The sequence below is a fragment of the Arachis ipaensis genome, chromosome B2, assembly GCF_059453495.1.
Source record: "Arachis ipaensis isolate K30076 ecotype BB chromosome B2, ASM5945349v1, whole genome shotgun sequence".
Classification (NCBI taxonomy): domain Eukaryota; kingdom Viridiplantae; phylum Streptophyta; class Magnoliopsida; order Fabales; family Fabaceae; genus Arachis; species Arachis ipaensis.
In genome coordinates, this window is record NC_142437.1 from 125,336,022 (window position 1) to 125,355,751 (window position 19,730).

Consider the following 19,730-nt stretch of genomic DNA (forward strand, 5'->3'; position numbering starts at 1 on the left):
CTGTATGGTACGGAGTGTTGGGCGGCTAAAGGGGAGCACGAACATAAGTTGAGTGTGGCAGAGATGAAGATGTTGAGATGGATGAGTGGTCATACGCGATTAGATAAAATAAGGAATGAAGATATAAGGGAGAGAGTTGGAGTAGCACCCATTGTGGAAAAGATGGTTGAATCGCGTCTCAGGTGGTTTGGACATGTGGGAAGAAGACCGATAGAACATCCAGTCAGGAGGGTGGATGAGATGGAAGATGGACAAAGGGCGAAAGGCAGAGGAAGACCTAAGAAGACCATCCATGAGGTGGTCAAACGAGATCTACACGTAAACGGTCTCTCTGTAGACATGATACATGACAGAGCACAATGGCGTCGTTTGATTCATGTAGCCGACCCCACTTAGTGGGACAAGGCTTTGTTGTTGTTGTTGTTGTTGTTTGAATCATTTTCTGATTGGAGTCAGATTATATCGTATGATATAACATATATATATTGATAAGAGTAGTTAAGGGGTGGCTTATATATATATGTAGCATGATCTATGTATCATATATATAAATTATATAAAAAATCTATTTGTATACCAAAATCAGTCACTGGTTATGTATTTATATATATAAATATGTGTTGTTTAACTCATTTTTAATATATATTTTATATTTTAACATATATTTTATATTAATATCTGATTTTAGTAGTTGATTTTAATATAGATGTAACAAAGTTGAAATATTATATATATATATATTGATGGGTCACATACACAGAGGTCGGTGGCTTAGTGCATGCATGGTGATTTCATTTTTGTCCATTGGCAATGGTCATTCTCAATGGACAAGCAAATGAAAGAAGGAGTGTGAAAATATGTTGGCAAAGAGAATCTGAGACACTCTCTTATAAATTAAGTAAATAAATAAGATCCAGGATCATGAAGATCAATATATAGTATATAGTTGTGAAATAATAATAATAAGGTTACAAGTAGGCACTAGCTATGTAGATTATTGTTGTTGTTATATGTATGGAGGTGTTGGAGATCTTTATACAATTTTGGAAGGAATTGAAGTTGTTGTATGTTTTATTGGTACATAGAGAAATTAAAAGAGACAAGCATACATAGAGCAGGGGGGGGACCCTTCATATTTGGGTTTGACTAAGATGGAACAATGGAGCATGCATGGTGCATGTATGGTACACTGCACATGCATTCAGGGAACGGTGTCTGTACCCCACACCCACACCCATCGAGGAAGGAACCAACCATCCAACTCTCAAATATAAATATATAATGAAGAGAGAAAAGGCCAGACAGATCTGACTAGGCATCCACGTGATCCAATCAGCTGTTTAGAATTTCTAGGTCATTCCAATCACCCACACACCACACACCTCACCAATCACAATCAGATCCCTATGCTACGCTCTTGTTTAATTTCTTCTTCTCGATCTACTAATGCAACATACTTAAGCTATATGATCATGGATTTGGTTTGATATGAGTTTATATATCAGCATAATTCTACGTTTCTATTAATTTAACAAAATTAATATATACACAGTTACTTAATATTTGATAAGGACAAATTGCAAATATTTTATGTAACGCACCGGCCATGTGATGATATTGGATGTACTTGTAGTGGAAATAGTTATAATATTTTGTTGGTTATCGATTGACAAGGTACACAATAATATTTGAGGAGGAAAAATAAATGATAATGCTGTGAAGATCAAGTTCTAACTATTTTTTATTAATTTATTTTGGTTATTCAACATTTTCCAAAAATAAATAGCTAGTATGAACCCTCCAAGAATAATGAGATAATAATAAATTGCATGGGAATATTTATTAATGTAAAAGTCTAGGGGGCAGCAATTTTATTAAATTTTGGCCAGCATGTAACCAGTAGAAAAATGTGAACCATTGGATGAAATCTCACACTAATCTCACACCATTAAATCATCATTGATGGTTATTTGATGGCTACTAATCACAAAAGTTGCTGGTCCTCTAGCATTACTCTGAAAAAAATAAAATATAACACCTAATTAATTAAGGTGATGTATTCTTTCTCTTGTATGTGTATATGAAGTTTCTGAATACACGAAAGTGTTCATAGGACAAATAAAGTACTTTCCAAAATCACATAAATAACTGAAGTAAAAGAAGGTGCGAGGATCGGAATAATATGCATCTATGTATATATGTGGTGGCTTTTCATTGGCGAATGGAAGAATGAATGAACCTACACGATGCTCCTCTTCATATAAACTTTCAATTTCCACGCAGCTCCGAACTTCGAAGGTGAGAAGAGAAGTGAATTAAACAAGAAGCTAGAATCTCCTTTCAATTTTCCTATGCCTTCTTTGTTAGAATTATTAATACGTAGCTCCTTTACTACATTAATGTCATATGTTATTAGTGTATATAAAAACTTCTTACAGCTGTCAGATGTCGTTGATTTATTTATTTATTGAACATATACAATTCTCGTTATTATTTAATAGTTTCTGCAAATACTTTATTATTGTTATACCTAATAATTAGTCAAACCTAACTTAAATAATATATAGACATAGATGAGTAATTATATTATAACTACAAAGTAAAGTACTATGACTATGAGTACTATAAAACAGTAAAATATATATAATTAAATACAATAATGAATGCTACTTGACCATATTATGAATGCAATATCTTAATTCAACTTGTAATTCCTGATACGTGGTTCATTGCCGAAAGAGAGAAAGGCATTGAAGATTTGAAGTGCACAATTAAGCAAAAAGTGGCACATAATTCACTTACATCAGAAGTCACTAAAGAATCAAAAGATGAAGAAGGTGCAATCCCCTTTTATCCTTTTAAAAAGCTGCAAAGACCCACACTTTATAGTAGTCTCTACCAATAATCCCACTTGAATGACATTATAAGTAATTTAATTTATCTCATTACCAACTCTTTTAGTATTATTAATTAGATTAAACTTGGAGATCATGTGAATCTTATATCATATTTAAAAAAAAAAAATGAAATACAGAATTGGAAGTTGATGCATGGTGCAGTGGACAGCATAGAGAGGGCAGAGGAGAGGCTACTTTGTTTGCCGTTTACTGGTCAGGAAGGACCCCATCTTCTGCTTGTTGATAAAATCTCTTTTAGATACTTGGCCCACTTTCTACAACCTACCCATTCATTTCCTTTCTTCTTCTTCTTCACAAAACAATATTTTAAGCCTTTGATTCACTATTCACTAAACTTGTGCCATCTACCAACAAGTAAAATTTTCAACTAGCTAGTTAACTGACTCAAGTAATTTGGTTATTGTAATGTTATAAAATATTAGCAATTAGATGGAAAAAAAAAAAAACAGTGGCTAAGCTAAGTGAATGGTAAAAACTGAAATGTTGAGGAACAAAAGATATTGATTTCTTGTGCAGTAAGTTACTTTTTCCTTAATGAGCATCAAATCATGAAGATGGGGAATCATGTTACGTGCATGTACTTTACAATTTTTACTGTTTCGAAAGAGGATCTATGTGCGCTAATAATAATACTTGGGAGACAGAATCTGAAGCGTGGACAAAAACAGGAACCAAAGCTAATAAGACACAATTATTAGCAAGAAAGGGAAGTTGACAGTAACTAAACCAGTTGGGTACATTCAGCTTGTAACGGTCCATATAGGGACACACACTCTCTCTCTCGCGGTAAAAATAGCAAATTGAAAAAAATAATTAAACTGAAACCCACGTTGCTTCATCTTCATTTGTCACTACCACCATCATCACTTTACAATCAGAGACAGAAGAAACAACACTCTTTTTGTGTTCGTGTCTTCCATGAATCAAACCCCATCTCAACCATGCTCCAAGTTTCAATCTTTCTCCATTTTTTGTTCTTATTCTTCATTTCTGCAACTGCCTTTGGAACCATGGGACCAATCTCTGCATCCTTCGGGAAAGACGAGCTCTTCTGCGCCATCGACGCTAGCGGCAATCAAAACATTCTATGCTTCGGAAACAACGTAACTTCACAAGCTCCATCACAATCCAATTCATCATCATCGTCTTCTTCTTCTTCACTACCTTATTTCACCAGCGTTCCTGCCATGTCAGGGCTTTCCGGGGGCGAAGGTTTTTTCTGCGGCATTTTAGCGAATACCTCACAGGCTTTTTGCTGGGGCGCCGGAAAACCTGCAGGTGATCCCGTTCTGGTGCCGCCAGCGTACCGGAACACCGCGTACTCCCGCATTGCCGCCGGAAAGTCCCACGTCTGCGCCGTCAGAGGATCCTACTTCGCCGATCGAGCTTCCGGCAGCGTGGATTGCTGGGAAGTCGCTCAGACGCGGAACAACACGTTCTACGCCAAGCAGAGCCTTGCGTTCTACGACCAATCCGTTAGCAACCTGGAGCTGAACGACGTGGTTTCCGGCGAGGATTTCGCTTGCGGGAGCGTTAGAGACGGAGGCCTCGTCTGCTGGGGTCCAAATTCGAAGAGTCTCCAAGTTTCCAACGTTTCCGATAGCTTCTCTGTTTTGGCTTCAGGAAGAAACGCGATTTGCGGAGTTTCAAACTCTTCTGGCGAGTTGAAATGCTGGGGCGAGGCGAGTTCATATTGGGATCTTGAATCAGCGGGACGGGTTCAGGTAGTTTCTCTGTCTGCAGGTTCGAAGCATTTCTGTGGGATCAGAAAAGACAGTCATGTTGTGGAGTGTTGGGGTGCCTCAGATTCGTCCGTGGTTCCAAAAGGTTATGGCTTTTTGGCCATTGCTTCTTCGGATTACACAACTTGTGGGATCAGAGAAGATGATCTTTTGCTTGATTGTTGGGTGGTGAACGCATCAAAACCCAATTTTGACTCTCCCTTGGAGCTCTCAAGCCCTGGGCTTTGTCAAAAGGGGTCTTGCGGTGTTGGGGAGTTTGCTTTCAATGTGAGCGTTCTCAATGAGCCTGATTTGAGCAGCTTGTGTGTGAGGCAGGATTTGAGGATATGTTCACCTTGTGGCTCTAATTGCTCTCGGGGTTTCTTCTTGTCTAGTCCTTGTGGTTTGAGCAATGACAGGGTGTGCACTCCTTGTTCTCTTTGCCAGAATAGCTCTTGCTGGGGTGTTTGTGGGATCCACCCAACTTCAGGGTTGCACTTGCACCATTTGCTTCGCTGGGTCCTCATAATTGGATCTTCTGCCTTGGGAGTCCTGCTGATTTTGGTTTGTGGCTTGGTGGCGCGAGGGCGGAGGAGGAAGGGGACAAAGAAGCAATCCAACAAGTCTTGCATGGGGAAGATGGAGCAGGAGGATGATGGCGATTTGAATGGCCTTAACTCGACTCCTTCAATTGCTTCGTGTCCAGGGGTGCCTCAGGTTTTCCGGCTTTCGGAGCTGAAAGATGCTACAAATGGATTCAAAGAGTTCAATGAGCTTGGAAGGGGGAGTTATGGGTTTGTTTACAAGGCTGCTTTGGCAGACGGCAGAGTGGTTGCTGTGAAGAGGGCTAATGCAGCCACAATCATACACACCAACAACCGCGATTTCGAGATGGAGCTTGAAATCTTGTGTAAGATTAGACATTGTAATATCGTTAACCTGGTTGGTTATTGCGCGGAGATGGGGGAAAGGTTGCTTGTTTACGAGTATATGCCTCATGGAACACTTTATGATCATCTCCACGGTGGCCTTTCTCCTCTTAATTGGACCCTCAGGTTGAAGATTGCTATGCAGGCTGCCAAGGGCCTCGAGTACCTTCACAGGGAGCTTTCACCTCCCATCCCCCACAGGGATCTCAACACCTCAAACATTCTCTTGGATTCAGACTGGGGGGCTCGCATTTCGGATTTCGGACTCATCACTTCCACTGACAAGGACCTTCGTGGGGACTTGGAAACTGATGTTTATAATTTTGGAATTGTGTTGCTTGAGATTCTAAGTGGCAGGAAAGCTTGTGACCCAGATTTCAATCCTCCGGACATAATAGAGTGGGCAGTGCCTTTGATCAAACAGGGCAAGGCGGCTGCTATACTCGATCGCTGCACGCCTCTGCCCAGAAACGTTGAGCCTTTGCTTAGGCTTGCAGATATAGCTGAGCTTTCTGTCAGACACAATCCGGCAGACCGTCCGCCTCTGCCGGATATAGCATCTTGGTTGGAGCAAATCGTCAAGGACGGATTAATTTTATAGAAAGTAATCAATCTTGCTCTCCATGCTCATCCTTTTCATTTCAGAAAAAACATTTCTCATATCAATTCTGCAATTGTAAATTAAACTTGCCTTCAGCTTGCTGTAGATTTTGCTTGCCCCTTATTCATTTATCATAATCTTCACAAAGTGAACAACATGGCATTATTGCACCATACCAAATTGTTTTACATGTATATCATGATATGGAAAATTTTCCTGTAATAGGAGCCTAAAGACACTGTCATATATGTATATCAGTGAAACTTTTCCTTTGGTCAGCCTTTTAGTGATTCAATAAATGTGCAATTTTGTTCTATCATGAAAGCATTAGTCTCTGGTTATTTAGCTATTCATATTCAGATATTCTCACTACTCTTATGCTTCTAGCACTGCCATTAGTTTTGTTATGTACTTTGTAACAGGGCTGTTAAACTATGATTTTCTTATTCTTGATTTCTAGCTATTGGGCAGAGCATTACCAAAACTTCATTTTTCTTTGTCCACAAATCAAATAAAATGATTTTTTTTAAGAACAACTAAAAAAGAAAAAGATCATCTATCAATAAAAAAGTTGAAATTGGAATTAGAAAATAGCGTACTATGAATAGACCCTATTGAGTATTGACCTTGACTAAAATGACTTTGTCATGTGAACAGAAACTTGGTTTAACTTAAACGTTGAACACATGCCCAGGTTGGTCAGACTTGGCAATTGTATTGTAGTCTCTCAGAAACCAACTGAATAATACCAAACTATGAATATGGAATATTTAATAGTCAAAACTAATATCCTAACTCAGGTCATGGTCTCATGGATTTTCCTAAACCAAGTAAAAATCTATCCGTTTTATCAAATGCATCGTAGAATTGTGTGATGTGAAAGCCATCCATGTGATCCTACTAATTAGAAAATCATCACACTATACAAAGTTATTTTATTGCAAATTGGAGAGAGAGGGAAAATAAAAAGGCCAGCAAGTCTATGCTCAAACAGCCACATTGTTTTGGTCCACCAATCGGAAGCAATTGAACAAAGAACTTGGAAGAAACCAATGGACTACTTATATTACACGATCAAACCAAAAGACACAAAAAGTGTATATTGGAATAGCCTTATTATTTTGGATACAAAGAAAAAGAAAAATTCTCATTTCCTGTAAAACAATCTTACTATACATGACTAAAAAGAGAATGAACACTCGCAGAAAAAAAAAAGAAGAACAAAGAAGACTTGATCAAAGAATGTTAGGGGTGACCAAACTAACGACCAACATTCATCATAGTAGTCAAAATGGAGCTTGGACTTGCAGCAAAGGTTGCTCCACTGTAACTTGTTGATTCCTTTGATGAGTGCATTGCTCCTTCTTGTTTCTTGATTCTAATGTTCCTAAGATCAGCAACAAAGCCAGGTTTGGAAATGCGAATGTCATTCATGTCAGTATTGTTGTTGGTCAACATCTCCACAACCTCTAACATTCTTGGCCTCAGCTTTGCTGTTTCTTGCACGCAAAGCAAACCCACCTTCAAGAATCTAATCACCTCTTCCACCGAAAAGTTCACATTAAGCATAGGATCCACCATCCTTATTAGGTTGTTCTCTTCATATGCTTTCCATGCCTACAAATTATATACACCTTTTTCACTTTGAGCAGCTAGTGAAACAAGTTAATCCTATTTGACATCATATATTAATCTGAAAAGTGGGTGTACATCATGTACACAATTTAATTTGTTTATTCAATCAGATGCTTGCTTGTTTTATCCCTATTATTTGAATGACATAGCATTCTTATTAAGTTTTAATTATTAAATGATGTAAAATAGAGTATACCTTCTGTACGATGAAACGATCAGTATCTTGATAGGCATCCACAACTGGTAGACCAGTAACAATTTGTAAAAGCAAAACTCCAAAACTATAAACATCTGATTTTCTTGTGAATCGTCCAGAACTAGCATATTCTGGTGCAAGATAACCCCTGCATAAGAAGAAAAGGAAAGAAGTTAAAAGGATGTTAGATATGAAAAAGTTATGTTGATGGTTAGTGTTACTAGTGACTTACAATGTCCCTGCTACTTTAGTACTAATATAAGACGTTTCGTCTCTTAAAAGTTTAGCTAAGCCAAAGTCAGAAATCTTAGGCATAAAATGAGTATCAAGGAGTATGTTACTGGCTTTGATGTCTCTATGAACAACGTGAGGCCTAAGGTGTTGATGGAGATAGGTAAGGCCGTGAGCCACACCTGTGGAAACTTCCTTCCTTGCTTCCCACTTGAATCTCATCCTCCCTTCCTCCGAACGCAAACAGGTGTGGTAAAGACTATTGTTGTCCATGTATTCATACACCAAATATCTATGAGCTCCTTCCACGCAACACCCTCTCAGTCTAACAAGATTTTGGTGCCTGATATTTGCAAGGGAAGCCAATTCCGCCACGAATTCACTCTCTCCTCGCATCGATTCCACCTCAATCGAAACCACTTTCACAGCCACCAGACTCCCATCCGCAAGCCTTCCCTTCAAAAGTCAAAAGTCAAAAGTCAAAACAACTCTTTGCTTAATTAAAATGAAAAAAAAAAAAAAAATTGTTCTTGTTCATTCAGAGTTATTATTAGTTGAAGAATATAATGTAACCTTGTAGACAGTACCAAAGCCTCCTTCTCCAACCTTGTCTGAGGTTTGAAAATTGCGAGTGGCTGTTTTCAGTTGGTTATAAGTGAAGACACGAAAGGCTCCATCATCGTCCTCATCAATAACATCATTCTCACCCTCTGCATGCACTCTCTAGCTACTGTAAGTAACTTGACATATCATCAAAAAATTATATATATAAAGTCGCATTATTATGATACATAGATACCGTTGTTGTTGTTTTGTTGATTGGAAGACGCAGAGAAACAAGCAAAAAGAGTAGAAAAAGGGTTCTTCATGTCTACTGTTGGTGTTGGGTGTGGAGACGAAGAAGAAATTAAATGGGATGGAAGGATGGTGTTTAAGTGAATGAAGAGACGGCCAAATAAATTAGGCAGTCATCCAATTCATAAATCCTCTGACACATTCTTCACTCATCCATTTCTTTCTTTATTCATGCAATTCGACACTTGTGACCATTTCCTTTTAATTTGGAAGTTTCTGACGTGTTAAACTAAATATAAAAAAAAATACCCATTTCGATTCTTCACAAAAAAAAAACAATTAAAAAACTAATAATTATTCACTAAAAAATAACAAAATTTCTAAAAAAAAAATTTGTTAATCCTAATTAATTTTTAAAAAATAAATCAATAATTTAATATATTATATAAATTTATTCTATTAATATAAAAAAAATTAAAAAATTTTTTTCATAAAAATAAAATTCAAGAGCGAAAAAAATATTTTTTTTTATTAATAACCTCGTTATAAGGACATAATGGGATTTTTTCTCAATATAAAAAGATCCAGTAGTAGTAGGATTATACAATGTTTTATTTAATTTATATACATATTTATTTTCAAAAAAATTCAACTATCAGCAAAATTTATTATTTTTTATTATGATTTTTAATTATTAATCTATTTTTTTTGTTTTAAAATTCAACAATATATTTTTAACTCACATTTTTAAAATTAATAATTAATTAATAATAAAATATAATAAATTATATTGATTCTCTAACAATAATCTTTTCAATTTCTTACTAAATTTTTTCTATTATATTACACTTTGAGGAACTTCTTTAAAAGTTTAATTCCATACTAATACATTCTTTCTTTTAATTCTTTTAGCATTAATATATTAAGAGTAAAAAGATAATACTTTGGTCCCTTAATATGATTATTATAAGATAATGCAAATTTTCAGTTTAAAAATTTATCAAATAATAATTAAAATTGATTTTATGGAAATCATGGTTGTCAAACTCGCAAGTTAACTCGTAAAGTTTACAAGTTTAGATAGTGGAATCAAGTTGACTCGGACAGAATCGCTCAAATTCACGAGTTTGCTAGCGAGTCAGCGAATTTGAATTGGTGCCCATTTTCGCCAAAACGGCGTCGTTTTGGACCCAAAAAAAAAAACCTACAACTAGCCACTAACCTAGACCCAGTAACCCTAATTTGAAACCCTCACACTCCACCAAGCCCTCACTCTCTTATTCTTCTCCAACATCGCTGAATCACCACCATCCACCGGCACCATTGTTTGCGCCGCCACGCAGAGGCCAGACGCCCGGACGGATCCCTCATCCCTCGCTTGTCGCCTCGCCTCATCCCTCATCCCTCATCCCACGCAGAGGCCACGCAGAGTCGCATAGCCCACCACCACGCAGTGAAGGTTCCTCGTCGACACCAGCCCACCACCCACGTCGGAGTACTCGACGATTCACGGTACGCTGTTCACCTCCCCTGTTCTACGTTCGTCGACCGTCGCACTCGCCCCTGTTCTGCGTTTGTCGGCTGTCGCACTCGCCCCTGTTCTGCTTCACTGCGTTTGCCTCCCCTCCCCTGTTTGTCGCCCTTATTCTTCACTGCCGATCTGCTTCAATTCTGTCCTGTTCTCTAAGGTAAGTTTTTTAAACAAATTCAAATATTAACAATTTTGGTATGAATTCTGCATTTTTTGTTCTGAACTTCTGATATTAACTTTTTAAAATCTTTTTAGTTTAGTTTAAATCATGCACAGAATTAGTTAATGAGATTTGATATGTTCGAAAAAAAATTAAACTGATGCTACTTCATGCTTTAATAAGTTAGTAAATTGATGCTGCTTCATGCTTCATGCTTCATGGTTAAAATGTGTGGTACTGTGATTTACTGGTTGTCTGGTTTAAACTGTTACTTAATACTTACTTAGTTAGTGGTTTTTTTGTTAATGTGTCTGAATATCTGATTCTGACTGAAACTCTGAAGTCTGAAATGTTAGTGTTACTGTATTAGTTTAGTTAGTGTTAGTTATGAATTTAGTTAGTGGATAATCTGAATCTGAATTTGTTATCTGGGTTGTTGATTTTTAGGGATCCACAACAAAATTTAATAGAGGAAGAAGATGAACATGTGAATGATGATGATGATTTTGTTGGCCGTGTTAAACCTGAGCCTGAAAGAAATGATGTTTCTGATGAAGATGGTGAAGATGATGATGTTGATGCCATGAAAGATGAAGATATTGAAGGATTTGAGTTTTAGACTTTATTAGAACATTTAATTGTTACTTTGTTGTTTTCTTTTATGTTTTGGTTGTGTCTTATGAAGCTTTGATTGTGTGACTGTGTGTTTTATGTTGAACTAGATACATACTTGTGAAGGATTTAAATGTGTGATCTAGACTCTAGAATATTTGTTGTAACTTGTAATTGTAGTTTTCACGTTGAAATTGTTAGGTTTGAATGTCTATATCTGAGTAAATATATATATATATATATATATATTTACTCAGATATAGACATTCAAACCTAACAATTTCAACGTGAAAACTACAATTACAAGTTACAACAAGTATATATATATATATATTATAAAAAATGTATAACAGGTAAATTTGTACGAGTCTACGAGTCGAGTCTAGGTCAACTCCACAAATTTACTTAGGCTCGCAAATTTGACAACCTTATGAAAATTTTAAATACCATAAACCATATATGAATCAAGTATTTATTTTTAAAGAATTCTTTCAAAAGATGGTGGTTAACTGGAGGAGTATTATTGTCGGAAGAGATATTGTAAGAAAACAAAATAATTACAATAATAAAATAAAAAAGAATATCGTATAAAAAATAAAATAAGATAATAATAATGTTGATGGTATTAATATTAATAGTAGTAGAAAAAATAATGATAATGATAAAATATGTGTAGATAATAGTGAAATTTTATTGTTAGTTATTTTGTGAAAGTTTATTAAAATGTGATAGATAAAATATATTACGAAAGTTTTTAAAAATTTTATTTAAAAAACACCCACAAATATATGTAAATTTTGTAGTATAATCAAATTAAATCTTTACTGGTGTATTAATGTAAACAAAGACTCAAATATAATTATTTTGATGTGAAATTAATTATTGAGAAACAGTAAATAATTTAATATATTTAAGTAAATTATTATCTAATTAATAATACTTAACTATTAATTTTTATATATACAAAAATAATTGCATATGAATTTTCATGTATCATTGTACATATAGAAATGAACTTTTATACATTATTTATTATTATATAATAATAAATTATTTAATATTATTTTTCATTAACAATAATAATGATAACCGAATATATATATATATATATATATATATATATATATATATATATATATATATATGGTACTTACTCTAATAAATATATTAAAAATATCTTTTTTAAAGATATTTATTTAGCTGTATTTTAAAAACACAATTTATGAAAAAAAAAGAGTTGAAGGGAATAACAATACTTTTAGATAAAGATAATAATTTTATAATATGCTAAAATTAAATTTTACAATTTACCATTCAATAATAAAAAAACATCTTTATATAAAAATAATTATAAAATTTTTATTAGAATATTCACCATATATATTAGTATGAAAATTTGTATACAATTGTATTTATATAAAATTAATAATTAAAAATTATTAAATAATTTGCCCTATTTAACTAAATTATTATCCAATAATTTTTAATTATTAACTAACTTCACATATGAAATCAAGTGAGTTTTTACTATATATTACAAAAGTTATAAATTTATGTTGACCTTTAAGGATATAGGACATCAATTATCAATTAAAATACTTTTATTTAAAAAAAATAATAATACTAAAGACACAAAAAAAATCAAAATTTATTTTATTTAATATTTATTAATTAATAAATAAGATAAATTTTGATTTTTTTAACTAATTTTTTTATGTTATTAAACATTTTCTTTAAATAAAATAACCAAGACATTAAGCTTCCCTAACTAGAAATAACAAAATGTTGTCTTCTTCATGTGCCTACGCTAAACGCTATATATATTTTTATTTTGGCAATTCATCAAAGCTGGATGTGTATGTCAATCATCAATTATTTAGGTTGTTAAGTCAACGGCGCGGCATCCGTGTCCTCTCCAAATTATCACTAGCAGCCATTAACCATGATAGACGATTTAATTTGATAAAAATGATTCAGAGTGGTTTAGTGTGAAAGAGTTCATCAGATTCTATATATATATATATATATATATATATATATAAGTTCAATCTAAGCCGCATTATCGAATAGGTGAATGTACCAATTACGTCCTTTTCCACATGGAGAATGTGCACATTTTTAGGAAGATATTCAACATATTTTTCTTTCAGGCTTAACTACTATTGAATATGTTTTAATCGGCCATTATATATCCTTATAACTGAGTCTATCTGAGGATATCTTAATTTGAGTAAACCCAATTTTAATTTTGTCCAATATTCTACAGTCAGGTCAACTTAATTTGTTCCTTACATCAACAAAACCTATTATTAAGGTTATAAAAAGATATATTAACGTAATAGTAACTATTACATCACCAATAAAATTTATTAGTTTTAATTAATGAAAATATTTTTGTATTAAATTCTAAATTTTAAAATTTAATAATATAAAAAATAAAATATTAATTCAAATTATTGACTAAAATTAATAAAATATATTAATCCTAACATTTCTCCTAATGTAAATTATGTTTTATTAAGTATAATCATATTCAGGTTACTTCTCATTTGCTCAACTATTATTGTACAACCCTCAACCTTTCATTTATGATATTTGATATATGACGTGTGACAAACCTTTGACTTGCATAATACTAACATACTTTATATATTGCAGCTGTCATTTAAATTAAATGAAAAATGAAAAAATAAAACAGAACAAAACAGACAAATAAATTCATTCTGTGTTGCTTCTAAATACCAATGGCTATGTAAGGAGCGGAATTAGGTAATAATCATTTTCTAAGTAAAGTCTATGATTAAGCTAATTAGTCAAGGCTGCTGCATGTAGCTAGGTTACTAATAAGTACCCTAAATTTCAGATTTTACATAGTAGGATATGATTATTAATTAGAAATTAAAATAATGAGAAAATTGATAGGGAAAAGCCTAAGGAGCCAACAACTTTGTTAAATTTTGGCCAGCATGTAACCAACAAAAAAAATGAGTCATTGAATGAAATTTTACATTCATCTCATACTATTAAAATCATCATTAATGACTATTTGATAGCTACAAATCACAAAATTACTGCCCCTAGCATTTCTCAATTGATAGATAGATGACTATTCTCTCATTTCTCTGCAATTAGTGATGACAACAAATTCGGGTTTGGAATCATTATTAGGCTCCATTCCACAGGTGCATAGGTTGTGTATTGACTTAGAAATTGATGCGACGTAAGGTCTATGTTGATATTATCTTCAAGGTTCATTCAGAGATTTTAATGTATAATATTAATATATATTATTGTATGTGCCTATATGCAAATGCAAAATATATATAATATAGGGGCAGCTGATGAATTAGCTAATTTTGCTAGAATTGAATTTTAATTTGTAAGCATATATATAAGAAGTGATCGATGGTTGGATGATCTGCATACGCATTAGGGTTATTTAATTTCCAAGGCAAAGGATGTATTGAAATATTATTTTACAATGCAAGCTAATTAAGTATATTAAACTAATATAATTGTTTATATATAGACGGTAGCTAGAACCCGTAACAAAGCAATGTAATCGACTAATTATTGTGTGCAAAAGTAGTCGTCGTAAATAGAAGTATAGAACCGAGTCACCAACAATAATAATAGCCTTGCATTGAAAATAATGATGTTATTAATTATTATTAGACATTTCGGAATGGTAATAAAGTTGAAAGGCATGATCTGATCTTCTATATATTGCACTGATCAGAGGCTATTTTTGTTGCAATATTTCATTTTAGTTTGGTTTCATGAATCATCTATATATCTCTACGGTACGTGGTTATTGTTTCATGAGATATTTGCATGAGATCAGGTGTGAGGATTCATCACTTGAATAATCTTCAGCTTTATACATATCTTCTCTTACTAATAAAGAGCATTTCATTTATATATATTATATATATGAGTTTATATTTTGAAATATCACAATTTATTATATTACTCTTTAAAGTTTAAGAACATATATATATATAGGTATTTGGGCTTATAGGTCACTTTTTCTTATGTTTTAATTTAATTGGACTCCAATTTACTCCAAAACAACACATGATGACTAACACATTCTCACCCGGGCAAAAAAAATAAATTAATAATAAAGTACCTTGTACCCTGATTCCATTTTTAGTTACTAATTTTACAAAAATATTAGTCATTGAACGAAAAGTTTAGGAATTCTGCAAATTGAAATCCATTTTTCTATAAAATGTCTTTGTTTATAATTTATAATACAAATAATACTAACTATATATTCACTCCGCAATACAACAACAATAATAATAAGAGAAAAAAACAAATAGATCCTTGACCTTTTGATCTGCAGACATTAAAATCTTTGAAAATTTGAAAATATATTTAAGTCTCTGACCTTTTTAAAATCTGGATATGTCGATCCCTCATATTTATTTGGATTTATCAGACTCAACGGAAAATCAAACGTGACTCCCGTTGTACTGATCTGGTTGATACGAATGCACAAGTGAAATAGTTTTTAAAATTGGACAAATTTAACTTAGGGATCGATATGTCCAGATTTTGAAAAGATTAAGGACTTAAATATATTTTTAAATCTTTAAAAACTTAAATGTTTGTGGATAAAAAAGTTAGGAATCGATTTATCTTTTTTTCTAATAATAAATATTTTGTGGCATTTTTGTGTCGGGATTTCGCCATGCATATAAGTGGATAGTTGGTAAACAGTAGTAGGTCAGTGCAATTTTGGTCATTTAGAAATAACGAGAGTGGAAAAACATAAAACCAGCCAACTATGAGGCTATGATAAGAGGAATCTTTATTGGATTAATAATGATATTTAGAAGATTTAAGGCCATATTTTGAGCGAAATCATAGGATTATAGGAACAAGCAATCTTAAAAGAGGAGGATATGTAATGATTTGCTGCTTAACTATTCAACAATCAGCATACCAGCTTGTCTTTATATGTATATTATTGCAATAGTAGCAGACTAGCAGTAGTGGTGGAATACACGTGTATGGCACCACCCTAAACCCCCACCCACTTTTTCCTAGAGAGAGAGATGCAATAATAAGGTATATAAAAGAGAAGAAAAGCCACTTTTTAATTTTATTATGAAGGTTAGAATGTGGTAGGACTCCGTTACCCGCATGTGGTGTTAGTAAGTAAGAAATTGGACGGTGCGAGTGAGGCGAGGCTTATCAGATAGTCCGACTTGTTCACTACAACACAGATCATGCGAGTTGTTGAGGGAAAATAAAAAAAAATTATTTATGCAAAATTTAGAGGATTCGATAAACTTTATGTAAATTTCAGATATTCCCTTCATGCAAAACGTACAAAAAATTTTTAACAATGAAATTGGAGGGTCCGATTTCTTAACATCAAATCGGAGCAAAAATTATCCCACAAATTGATCTACCATCTCTAACATCCATAACTACGCACAACACATTCACAGCTTCCATAACCAAAAAAATCACCCTATTTATCCATAGGAGGTAGCTGAAGTTTGTTGCTAATTTTTTTTATATATTGAAAAAATTTTAGTATAATACTCAATTATTAGATTTTATGATGTTTTTTAAAATTATGGGAATAGGCAACATGTTTTTTTTATATTATATATTTTAATTAAAATATACAATATAAAAAAAGCGTATTGTCAATATAACAAAGTGTATTGTCCTATTTCCATAATTTTAAAAAATATCATAAAATTTAATAATTGACTATTATACCAAAATTATATCAATATGTAAAAAAATAAACGGAAGTTTGCTCCTTATATTAATTTAGGAAAAGTATAGGTAAACAATGAAAATACTAAACAATGTGAACAATAGATATATCGGATGTTCATTTCACTAGGTGTATGGATGATTATTCTAATATTAAGATTTAGGTTGGTAATTTGGAGGTGTAGTGTGTTTTATTTGATTGTTAGTTGTTCATGTTGTTCAAGAAAGTCATTGGTTACCTAACATAACCCATTAATTTATTGAAGATTAAAGTATTATTTTTGTCCCTAACGCTTGGAGCAAGTTTTAAAGTTGTCCCTGATGTTTCAATCGTCCTATACTCCTATTTAAGTACCCAACGTTTTAAAATTGACTCAATGTTGTTCTGCCATTAGGGATCTGTTAACAGAATTAGCGGCAGAACAAAATTGAGACGATTTTGAAACGTTAGGGACTTAAATAGGACAAAAACGTTGGGGACAAAAACGATACATAGAAATAAATTTTAATTTTATCATTCAATAATATCAATTTTTTATTCTACATAATATTCAATTATTTTTTAATCACATCTAAGTAAATTACATTTGATCACATTACTTTTATTCTAAATAAATTAAATTTTTTTATAATTTTACTCTTAAAGTAATGTAATTTTTTATAAATAAATAAATTTTACACTTTCATTCTAAATAATGTAATTTTACTTTCATTACTTAATCACATTATTTATAATTTTTTTTTTATAATTCTACACTTTCATTCTAAATAAATTAATTTGTTTATAATTTTACACTTAAAGTAATGTAATTTTCTTATAAAGAGTAAAATATCGTTTTTGTCCCCAACGTTTGGGGTAAATCCCAAAATTGTCCCTAAAGTTTCAATCGTCCTATTTAAGTCCCTATCGTTTCAAAACTGACTCAATATTGTCTTGTCGTTAGGAATCCGTTAACAGAATTGACGGCGGGACAAAATTGAGACGATTTTAAAACGTTAGAGACTTAAATAGGACGAAAACGTTAGGGACAAAAATGATATATAGAAATAAATTTTAATTTTATCCTTCAATAATATCAATTTTTTACTATACATAGTATTCAATTATTTTTTTAATCACATCTAAGTAAATTACACTTAATCATATTACTTTTATTTTAAATAAATTAATTTTTTTTATAATTTTACTCTTAAAAATTTTTAGTTATCATGAAATGTTTGTAAAATGACTAGTATATAAATTTGTAGAAAAAAAATAATATATATACAATAAAATATATATTATACCTTTTGTCTCTAATATATCAAAATTTTTTAAAATAAAAATAATGTGATTAAGTATAATTTATTTAGATGTAATTAAAAAATAATTGAATACTATGTACAGTAAAAAATTAATATTATTGAAAGATAAAATTAAATTAAAATTTATTTTTATGTATCGTTTTTGTCCCTAACATTTCAAAATCGTCTCAATTTTGTCCCGCCATCAATTCTGTTAACGGATCCCTAACGACAGGACAACATTGAGTCAATCTTGAAATGTTAGGGACTTAAATAGGACGATTGAAACGTTAGGGACAATTTTGGGAATTACCCCAAACGTTGAGGACAAAAACAATACTTTACTCTTTTTATAAATAAATAACTTTTACACTTTCATTCTAAATAATGTAATTTTACTTTCATTGCTTAATCACATTACTTATAATTTCTTTTATAATTCTACACTTTCATTCTAAATAAATTATTTTTTTTTATAATTTTACACTTAAAATAATGTTATTTTTTATAAATAAATAACTTTTACACTTTCATTCTAAATAATGTAATTTTACTTTCATTACTTAATCACACATTACTTATAATTTTTTTTTATAATTTTACACTTTTATTCTAATCACATTACATTATTGATTTAGAATGAAAGTGCAAAATTTATTTATTTATAAAAAAAATACATTACTTTAAGTTTAAAATTATAAAAAAATAAATTTATTTAGAATGAAAATAACGTGATTAAGTGTAATTTACTTAGATATGGTAAAAAAAATTGAATACTATATACAATAAAAAATTGATATTATTGAAAGATAAAATTAAAATTTTCTATATATCATTTTTGTCCCCAACGTTTTCATCTTATTTAAGTCCCTAACGTTTCAAAATCGTCTCAATTTTGTCCGCCGTTAATTCTGTTAACAGATCCCTAACGGCAGGATAATATTGGGTTAATTTTAAAATGTTGGGTATTTAAATAGAACGATTAAAATGTTAGAAATAATATTGAGACTTACCCGAAACATTAGAGACAAAAATAATAATTTACTCTTTATTAAAATTGGTAAGGAGACGAAGTTATTCTCCACCTTTAGAAACTGCTACAATTCCCTCTATTTGGGATCATTGCCGTTGAAACTGATTTTCATTGTCATAATTGTTTTCTACTTTGTGAATTGTGATCAAGTCGCCAAAGTGTCACATCTTATGCTATAATGAATCACCTTAAAATCAAGGGAGGAACAAAATCAAATAGTTCAATATAATAGGTCAATTGTTAAACTATATATAGTAGCATGCCAAATGTATGTTGCTGCATATTAGTAACAACCTTCAATACATAATTTACTAAGATTGCGAGCCTATTATGATTTAT

At 31.9% G+C, this 19,730-nt stretch overlaps 2 protein-coding genes across 2 annotated transcripts; one reads left to right on the plus strand and one right to left on the minus strand.

Moving 5' to 3' along the window:
- The first annotated feature begins 3,657 nt into the window (after positions 1-3,657).
- On the plus strand, positions 3,658-6,493 carry CCR1 (CRINKLY4 related 1). Its single transcript, XM_016329389.3, has one exon. The coding sequence runs from the start codon at positions 3,860-3,862 to the stop codon at positions 6,167-6,169; it is 2,310 nt and encodes a 769-aa protein (XP_016184875.3). The 5' UTR covers positions 3,658-3,859; the 3' UTR covers positions 6,170-6,493.
- Positions 6,494-7,208: 715 nt separating this feature from the next.
- On the minus strand, positions 7,209-9,239 carry LOC107628632 (putative serine/threonine-protein kinase). The gene is made up of 5 exons (XM_016331262.3): positions 9,031-9,239; positions 8,805-8,941; positions 8,233-8,687; positions 8,001-8,148; positions 7,209-7,786 (listed from the first exon to the last, which is right to left on the minus strand). The coding sequence occupies exons 1-5, from the start codon at positions 9,098-9,100 to the stop codon at positions 7,430-7,432; spliced, it is 1,167 nt and encodes a 388-aa protein (XP_016186748.1). The 5' UTR covers positions 9,101-9,239; the 3' UTR covers positions 7,209-7,429.
- Between the last annotated feature and the right edge of the window lie 10,491 nt (positions 9,240-19,730).

Bases quoted from the DNA above. Each gene is read 5' to 3' on its own strand.
- CCR1 (XM_016329389.3), top strand. From the start codon at position 3,860: ATGCTCCAAGTTTCAATCTTTCTCCATTTTTTGTTCTTATTCTTCATT.
- LOC107628632 (XM_016331262.3), bottom strand. From the start codon at position 9,100: ATGAAGAACCCTTTTTCTACTCTTTTTGCTTGTTTCTCTGCGTCTTCC. The intron at 8,688-8,804 runs GTTACATTATAT...TGACTTTTGAAG, and splicing joins GCTTTGGTACTGTCTACAAG to GGAAGGCTTGCGGATGGGAG. The intron at 8,149-8,232 runs GTAAGTCACTAG...CTTCTTATGCAG, and splicing joins ACTAAAGTAGCAGGGACATT to GGGTTATCTTGCACCAGAAT.